At 45.6% G+C, this 9347-nt stretch overlaps 3 protein-coding genes across 3 annotated transcripts; 1 reads left to right on the top strand and 2 right to left on the bottom strand.

Annotated features, from left to right (window-relative positions):
- Positions 1-1803: 1803 nt before the first annotated feature.
- CCR75_000730 (uncharacterized protein) lies at positions 1804-3901 on the bottom strand (the record flags this gene model as incomplete). The annotated part of the gene is made up of 6 exons (XM_067958836.1): positions 1804-2303; positions 2384-2560; positions 2648-3200; positions 3265-3328; positions 3395-3543; positions 3611-3901. 6 exons carry the CDS (start codon positions 3899-3901, stop codon positions 2020-2022), a joined length of 1518 nt encoding a protein of 505 aa, XP_067816721.1. The 3' UTR covers positions 1804-2019.
- A 195-nt stretch (positions 3902-4096) lies between these two features.
- CCR75_000729 (uncharacterized protein) lies at positions 4097-7838 on the top strand. The gene is made up of 2 exons (XM_067958835.1): positions 4097-7048; positions 7128-7838. The coding sequence occupies exons 1-2, from the start codon at positions 4133-4135 to the stop codon at positions 7764-7766; spliced, it is 3555 nt and encodes a 1184-aa protein (XP_067816788.1). The 5' UTR covers positions 4097-4132; the 3' UTR covers positions 7767-7838.
- CCR75_000728 (uncharacterized protein) lies at positions 7821-9317 on the bottom strand (the record flags this gene model as incomplete). Its single annotated transcript, XM_067958834.1, has 2 exons — positions 7821-8849; positions 8875-9317. 2 exons carry the CDS (start codon positions 9315-9317, stop codon positions 7910-7912), a joined length of 1383 nt encoding a protein of 460 aa, XP_067816921.1. The 3' UTR covers positions 7821-7909.
- Positions 9318-9347: the final 30 nt, after the last annotated feature.

The raw sequence follows: 9347 nt of genomic DNA, 5'->3' as shown, positions 1-9347 counted from the left end.
GTAGGGGTACCACGAGGACTTTTCTTACGATGGCTTACGCCACCGTCGTCACCTTGCACAGAAACACGTGCAGGTGATCGTATGGGAGACCGTACGAAAGATCGTACGGGCGATGAGGGATCATCCTCATCGTCGGAACCAAATAGACTGTTCACACGTCTATCGGAATGAGCCCTCTCATTCGAAGGCTCATAATCAGCCGCCTGACGGGTATCAGGCGACTGTTCCATCCTCCCCGAGTCGGCCATTTCGTCCGACTCGCACTCATAATCGACCTCTAAAGAGGGATCGTACTCACGTGGTGAATCACCACGTGCACTCGCAACACCAAGTGTTGTGCGAGTGGAAGACACTACGGTAGACGGAACGTCTACCGCAAGAGATAACAATGCGTCACCCGCGGCTGCACGAACCGCAGCCGAAGGTTCAACACTATCCTCACCCCGCATGAATTGTTCCTTCATGCGATGGAATTTAAAATGATGGATCTGACCAATCAAAATCATTTTAAAAATTAAGTGGTCATTTAGCGACCACTCCACCTAATGACATTCAGAGTGATTGTCGTTTAAGGGAGGGGTGATGTAACGGGGTGTATCGTTACATGAAATTAACAATAAAAGATTGTTAATTAATATTATCCAAAAGGTAGATAATATTTGGAGGAAATTACTTTAAATAGTAATTTCCTGAATTCTTATCCATAAATAGGTATAGACCATTATGTCTATTTATTCCGCAGACTAATCAGCTGTAGAAGTAATCAAAGAGAGTTACGAGATAAGATAGATAAGAATTCATTTACATGTTTAGTATTAGTTTATAGTTAAGACAACATTTACAAAGATAGATTAACAAGACACTTAACTATATTAATACAGTTTTCATTTTACACTCTTAAGCTAACTTGCCTTAAGAGAAGTCTTCCTCTATACGTACAGTGTACGTCACCTAACGAGAGGCACCACTCACATCTGAAGCAGTGTGAAGTGGACTTGTACTGAAACAGTACAAGTCGCAGTGCCCCGTTACATTCTGGACGTCGTGATCGGTAGCTCGGTAGTGTTGATATGGGAAAAATGTAACCGGAAAACATGTAATGAATGGGAAATGCGGATGAGTGATATCTAGGAATCTACAAACATCTGTTCTTTGTTTAGACACCACTCACTCCACTTCGGCGTACAGCTTTATTTGGCCTCAGGCCTTGAGTGGTAAATTTTCGTTAATGATGTTTGTCTGAGACTACCATGACCTCCAACGGCGCAGCTCCTCGGGACCCACAGCCACCACTATCTCGGACGCATTCGTTGATCCTAGATGTCCGGATTGAGAAGCACCGCTACTGGGATGGTTCGTTTCCAGGGCCCTGTTGCTGGCTTGGGTATGCCAGATTGCCAGACACCATGGCTACCAAAAAAATTGGGAATTAGGAAATTCTAAATTCTAGCATTTCCCGCTACGCCACGTACGCAAGGCGACGGGTGTGCTGACTGGTACCTCAGTCCCAACCCTCCAGCAGGGGCACTTGAGAAGCATCGTTATCACGCGGGAGAAGGAATTGTGTTATAGGAGTAGCCACAGCTTTGCGCGATACTGCGTGTTTTGGCTGGTCCCATCCTGTTTGTGTTTTGTTGTTCCAAAACATAAAAAAAAGAAAAAAGCGGTAAAAAGAAAAAGACATTCAAACAAACCCATAGTGCAGTATATCGTCAGATGTAGCCATCCTGAAGCAATATTTAAAGACTTGTAAGAAAGAGGCAAACCTAGGAATCAGAGCTGATCATATGCTTTAAATGCAAGTTGTGACGTAAGAAAATGATATTAAGGGACAGCTTAACGTTACAAATGGCGAACATTTTGCGTCATTGTATTCAAGATAATCAAGGTTTTTTATAAGATACGATGGACCCGTGCCACTCGATGAACAATCTCTCAATAACCAAATAGCTGCGCACGTTCATATGAGGAGTATGTGAAGCTTCAATCACTTAAGAATAGAAAAGCCTCCTGTCCAAATTAAGTAATCAGAGAAGCAAATTCACCGTCACCACGCTGTTGATAGCTTCGAGCCTTTGCACGTAATGCGAGCAACGCGGAACCGCCAACCAGTCCCAGCAGCAAGTACCCTCCGACGTAGTAAGAGGCCCCAGCCCCAGCATCATCGCCTGACATCGTAATTATCAGGTTTGACGAATAAATTCTGCTTTTATCCTTCTTCTTTGGCAATTGGCAGTCAAGCTCGGTGCGTGGATTGCGCGCAAATGCGAAGGCTTCGAAAAATTCTGCGATGTCGCACAACGCTGCAGCAACAAACGGTAATTGAATGCTATAAATATTTTGTGAACAGAATAAATAAATGAGAAGCATAAATAAGACGCACTATCGTCACATTCAGGAATTTGTTGAACTTCTCCATGGAAGATCATTCGAACTGCGTGTGAGCCACTCTTCATCTTGTACATTTCAATTACCAACATGCCTGCGTACGGTGTCCAGAGACGGTCCCAATTTTCTTTCAGTGATGCAGCCAAGAGTGGCATAATGGTTGAGTCGTGGGCTGCAGGCATACGAAGCATAAGAATTAGCTGGCGGATATTTAATGACAAGCTTATTGACTATGGCTATGTTTTGTGACTGCATGTACCCATTGTTACAGAAAGCTTGAACGCGTCTGGGTTTCCGGTTAGCGCATCATCAAGCCGACGAATCATGTCGTGGGCCAGCGGCTGCATGGCAAGCTTGGCGTACCACGAATTGTTGTATAATAAATAATATCCCTGTCGCACCTCCACCTCATGATATGTCTTGGCAAATGTTTCCTCGTCAATACCCGATGGCAACTCCAGATTATTGCATCGGGCCGTACTTAAGCATTCTAGCACAGTGCTCCAGGAAAATTCACCAACGATGTTACTAAAATGTTTGTCAATCTTAACGGTAGCAGTGTCTTGGAGGTGCTTCTCCATCTCCACCGATTTGCTCGATAGCTCACTGATGTGGCCAATATATGGGCAAATATTTTCGTTAGGGCTGATGTAGTCCATTGCAATATCCGACACGTCCCATGATAGCATTCGCTGCATCTCAAAGGACCGAGTACTGTCAACTGGAAAAAGGCCGTCGATCAGAGCTTGACCCGATCCAAGTGTTCGTTCTTGGTCATCGCTACGAAGGTAAATCTTGCTGAGCTCTAGGTGCTGTGGCAACGACGAAAATCTTACAAGCATAAGTTTACATACTGACAAATTGTGGAAGACCTACCGATAAGTTGGCAGTAGGGAAGAGTTTGAGCGGGCCGTCACCCACGTACGAGTCACAGAGAAATCTGTTGTAGAAACAAAACAATAAATCGCAAATTACCATGGTTTATGCAGTATTGAGATGGACGCACTCTCCATTAGACTTATGTTGCAGACGTCCAAGCGGGAGCAGTCCGCCAACGATACAATCACCGTTGAGGATGTTGTGTCCTTTCATATATGACTTGCGGTACAAGCGTCCAAACCCCGCTGTGTTCTCGTTCAGATTGATGTCATGAGACTGCTTGATGTAGTTATCCAATCAGTAAAGTAAACCATTTGTTTGATGCAATGGCAATATTGCATACCGAAACGGACGTGGTGGTGCAGTTCCACTGGGCACCCATGGGGTTGTGTATGTTTGAGTCCCAGCAGAAGAGTTTGGCGTAAGGTACTCGCGCACCGTGGCGCGCAATAATCTGCACCTGCTCCAATGATTCTACACGTTTGACCTGCTGGGAGGTGAGCTGAGGAATGCGCGTGGCTTCAATACCGTCCATGGAATTGCAGTAGCGATGAGGAGCCCATCCATCGTACGGCCCGGTGCTCGCCAACGATGTCCTTGCAAGCGCAGCAATGAGCATAATGGACCTCATCATTTACGTCTTGTAGGAATCTGTTTCCCGCAGCAATTGTATATCTGAAAAAGATCGTCAACCTGGTTACAGGACTGGTCAAGCAGTTACCGGATCTGATTCATTAAAGTAACCGGTTTCTCTGATCGCATCTAAGCGAAATTTTTGCGGCTCGAAACGCAGCATTTCCTTCTTCCCCTCCTCTCGACCAATTCCTGAGGTCTGCCGTGAACACTGTCATTAATCGTCACCGCGATGGAAAGCAGTTCTGAGGATGAAGAAAGCATCATTTCACTGCGCAAAGAGCTTCGAACGAAGAAGCAGGAGCTTAAGCGGATGCAAGACGAATTTGACGAGTATACTCAGTCCAGCCACGAGCTGGAATTGGAGCTGGAGCAGGAATTGTTTCGGGTGGAGAAACGCAACATTCAACTACTCAGTAAAAATCAGTATTTGGAGCGCGACTTGCAGCTTTCGCGTACGAAGTTGGAGGAGGTACTGGACCAAACGCGTCAGTTTGAAGATGAACTTCAAGCCACGCGTGCTGAACTACAGACGGCTGTGCAGGCGCTGCGAAAAATGGAGCAGCAGCAGGACGATTTGGAGACGCAAGTGCGTGTGCTGCAGGCGACCGAGTCCGATTTGCGTCACAAGGTGGAGCGCGAGATGGAGGAAAAAGTATTTTTGTTAAGCGATCAGGAGGAGCTCCAACACGAACATGAGTTAGCTACGGAGCGCTTCCGTACGGAAATTATGGACCTAAAGTCGGAGCTTTTTGCGGTGCAGCAAAAAGTTGAGGATGCCACGACAGCTTCCGAGACGCTCTCGGGTAACGACAGCATGGCCACGACCCGCAGCCAGTCAGAGGACGATGAAGACGGCTTGGACTCGAGTTTCCATTCAAACACAGTGCATCAGACGACAGTGAATGAGCGTGATGAGATCAATAGAGAGGTGCTCATTGAGTCACTTCGAGAAGAAATTGAGGCACTTTCGCTTAGCGTTCAGGATGAGACGGAGGCCCGTGCAGCAGCAGAAGCCAAGGCTCAGCAACTTCGTGAGAGTCTTGCTCATCTGGAAGCGATGGAAACAGAAATGACTGAAATGACAGAGGAATTGATTGCCAAGTCGCAAGAGATCCGAACTCGTGATGAAAACATTGAAAACTTGCAACTTGCGTTATTTAAGCTTCAGTCCGAGATGGCCACAGCGAATGACGGAGGCATTGCGTTCACGAACGAACGGGAAAAAATGCGAAGTCAGTTGGAAGAAAAGGATACGGACATAGCTCGTTTGAAAGACGAGCTTGACCTTCTCAAGTCACACTACGATGATTTATCCGAAAATGAGCGTCAACTAAAGGCCTCTTTTGAACGCGAGAGCGAAGCTGTAGACGAGTGGAAAGAACAAGTCGAGAGCTTGGCAAGAAGTTTAGAGGATAGTAAAGAGGAGCGAATGGAGCTTGAACAAAAGCTATGCGTTGATATGGGCGAGATATCGCAGACTCGCAAAAAAGTGGAAGAGCTGAATACCTTGAATTTAAATTTGCAGAAGCAGCTAGACGTAGCAAAAAAATTAAATTCTGAGCTGGAGGGTAAATTAGCATTGTTAGCTGTTTCGACTGTGTCGCCTGGATTTGAGAAGGAAGCGGCCGAATCGAAGCGGCTGATAATTGAGCTTCAGACCCTGCGGAATTCTTTAAACTCTCTTTCAGCAGAAAACAAGCGGCTTCGAAACCAAGAGGGCTTGTCAAGTGTTGTTACAGCGAAGCGGGTATCTGCTGACATCCTGCAAGTAAACTTTACACCAGAACAGCTTGCGCGTAAATATCTGGCCGAACGAACGCGAAACGCCTCGTTACTTTCGCGTCTGCAGACAGTTTGCGGTAACATTCAAGTGTTTTGTCGAGTGCGACCGGTCATAAACGATGAAATAAAGAAGTCTTGGGGTTTAAAGCTGGCAGTAAATGTGATAAATCAGGCAGATTTGGCGGCAATGGACATCCGACCGGATCGCTTGTCTGATGGCTCAATTGGCAGCGATAATAAAATGGAGGCTCTAGTAAGTACCAGTTCATGGAAAGTGTTTACTTTTGATCGCATATTAGGTCCAGAAGAGACTCAAAATGATGTGTTTCGTGAAATGGAGCCCATTGCGCAGTCCGTCATGGATGGTTTTAAGGCATGCATATTTGCGTATGGACAGACTGGCTCGGGTAAAACTTACACCATGGAGGGTACTTCTAGCGACCCCGGTCTCAATTACAGGATCATTAACCATGTCTTCCAATCGGCTCAATTGCGTGGATCTATATATACCCCTGAGTCGGAGAGGAATAGTTCGGAAGACGATGAGATGAACGGCCTACATGGAACTTCTGAGTTATCTGTCTATCACATACAAGTGGGCGTGCTAGAAATTTATAATGATTCCTTGCGTGACTTGATCAATACCAACAATTTGAAGGGCTTAGAGATTCGACATGATTCGTTGACTGGAGACATTTGCGTGCCTGATCTAACCATGGCCACTGTGTCTTCTCCTCAGCAAACGATTGATGTGCTGCGAAACGCGCAGAGCAATCGCGTTACAGGAAAAACAAACTCGAATGCACACAGTAGTCGATCGCACAGCATTGTGATTGTGCAAATCTTGAAACGCCGGTCAGAACCCGAGGATGGTGTTAACGATCCAGCCGAGGTCGAGTTTGAAGAGGAAGGATGCGGTAAACTGTATCTTGTGGACCTGGCTGGCTCAGAGAGGGTTAAAAAGAGCAACGTTAGCGGAGACATGCTTAAAGAAGCTGCTCACATCAATAAGTCTCTCTCGGCTCTGGCTGATGTAATGGAAGCCTTGGACAAGAAGATGGCGCACGTTCCATATCGTAATTCGAAACTTACTTACTTGCTTCAAGACGTCCTCAACTCATCGTGTAAGACAGTGATGATAGTGAACGTTGGTCCAGCAGTCGAAAGTGCAAGTGAAACCTTCCGATCCCTTCAACTGGCGGAGCGTGTGCGCAATATTGTGGTTGGCAGGAACCAGATTGTGAAAAATAAGAAAGATATACTTTCCGCCAAAAAGGCTTTTGCTGAGCTTCAGTCGTTGAAGCAGCAGATGCAAATTTCTAAGAGGAAGTATATGCAGTCGCAACAGTCAGTGGTCGCTATGGTAAGTCGTTATCGGTCTTCTATTTATTCGAGGAGGCATTTGTTCTCACGTCATGGTTCCGATGCCTCCTCTTGTACAGAAGCGGGACCAGAAGAATCAGTCGGAAAAACAATCGGCAACGCTGCAGACCCGGCTTAAGTTGTGGGAGACACAAAATGAAAGCTTGAAGATTCAAAACGATTCTTTAAAAATGTTAGTGGATGATTTAAGTGCTCAGCTGAAAGCCGAGCGCGATCATAAGAAAAGAGAGCTGGAACAGCGTGAAGCAGTTCAGCGCTCACTACGACAGCAAAGCGCTAAGAATCGCGTGTCCTCGTTGCAGAAAGAAGCGCATCAACAATTGCTTTGCGAGCGCGAAGAAGAAATTAAAAAGCTTCGACAACAGCTGACCGAAATTAGGCGACGAAGCACTTCCTCGCTCATTCCGCGACTCCCGCTGTCGTCGCCTCCGATGAAGAAATCCAAAAGTGCAAGTTCCTCTAGCGCTTATCAACAAGACAAAGATAGTACAAGTACAGTGATCGCTTTGAGTGCAGGCGGCAGCCGTGCTTTAAAGGCTCGTACTGTCTTAAGCAAGACATCCGAAGCACGGTCGAGCAATGAATTCTGCACAGATCAAAGTTTACCGGGCAGCAAACGCAGAAGCTTGCTAGGATCAACACGGCAATTATCATCGTCGCGGACAACGCCTATATCCACGTCAGGTGTCTGGAAGTAAAAGCCCATAATGCAGGTCACTATATACCAATATTTCATTTAGTGAGTTTAAAAATATATTCATTGTACAGAACCTGTTTTATTTGATTAAACCTCCCCAACTTGACTAAATAAGCTTTTATTGTTCCACTATAATAGTTTCTGCTACATGTACTTCGTAGATATTGAAGCATGCGTGTAGTCAGCCAGGCAACATAGCACTTGCCGAAGAAGGCCTTTTTGTTGACTTATATTGTCAAAAACATGTAATAGCTCAAAAAGAAGATCTTCCTGCACCTCGGCTGCAGCTTGAATAGCGTCATAATGTGTTGTAGACATCAATTCTATTTTTGATGTATTCATTACACGTTCCAATACGTCGCTGATCGCAGGTTTGACAACAATGCTAAACGTGTCATCACTTTCATCGCTTCGATCGTCATTTTCCATCAAGTTGCGCGATGCTGCCACTGCCGACGTCGATTTTGCTTCAAAAGATGCTTTTTCAATTATATTTGGGCCTAAATGAAGGGCGGCAGAATGTTTGTTAACGTTTTTGAACACTTCAGAAGAAGTACGATCGAGGTGAGTAATTTTTGTAAGGGCCGCTGCAACAGCTTGTGATTGTGCCTTTGCCTCATGCTGGAGAGCGGTAGACGAAAGTCGAACGGTATTGAAATCCCACCCGCTTCCAATCGAAGTGCTCCGAGCATGACACTTGCCTTTATTACTTTGGCCATACATAGGCAGATTATCATCGCAATTAACGCAGAGAGAAGGAAGATAGCTATTGTCCAAGTGACCGAATCCGTCGTCGGCATCGCCATTATTGTAAAATCTAATTTTGCTCTGGGTTCTTCCATCTTCCTCTCGGTTTAAGTGCTGATCATCCAATTGGTTTCGATCCAATAGCTCCGTGAGATGCGTTACATGCGCGGCAGAGCGGATAAATGGGTGCAACAATAATTCAGATGCTGTTGGTCTGTCTTGTGGAGCCTTTTGAAGGCAACGCGATGCAAAATCAATAAATTGAGGAGAGAAATTCCCGTCTAAAACAGGCGGGCCCAATGTCGGAATCATAAAAAGCACTTTCATTGGATGTATACTGTTTGGTTGCCATATAAGCGAACACGTCAGTGAGATGCGCAGGGTCCAAGCAAAAACGCACGTACTCGGAAAGCGGAGGGGATCCCTTAGCCATTTCAATCGCTGTGATACCTAGTGACCAAATGTCTGCCTTACAATCATACCCATACTCTTGAATGACTTCAGGAGCCATCCAAAATGGAGTTCCTACTGCTGTATTGCGCTTCGTCATCGTCTCTGTAATTTGTCCAGTGACTCCGAAGTCTGCCAGCTTCACGTGACCATTTCCACTCAGCAGTACATTTGCAGCCTTTACATCGCGGTGAATTTTATTCTCGGAGTGTAAATATTCCAATCCCTTCAGAAGCTCGCGCAGAATAATGGCAATAAATGCCTCGTTTAGCGGTCCTTTACGCATAATATCAAGTACTGAGCCACCCGACAGATACTCCATTATAATCCTATAATTTGTAGTCATACGCGACATGAATACCATGATCAACACAAATTGGGCCAG

The sequence above is a fragment of the Bremia lactucae genome, linkage group LG3, assembly GCF_004359215.1.
Source record: "Bremia lactucae strain SF5 linkage group LG3, whole genome shotgun sequence".
NCBI classification, from domain to species: Eukaryota; Oomycota; class Peronosporomycetes; order Peronosporales; family Peronosporaceae; genus Bremia; species Bremia lactucae.
The sequence above is the reverse complement of the archived record's forward strand: the minus strand, read 5'-3'. Positions and strand labels throughout refer to the sequence as shown.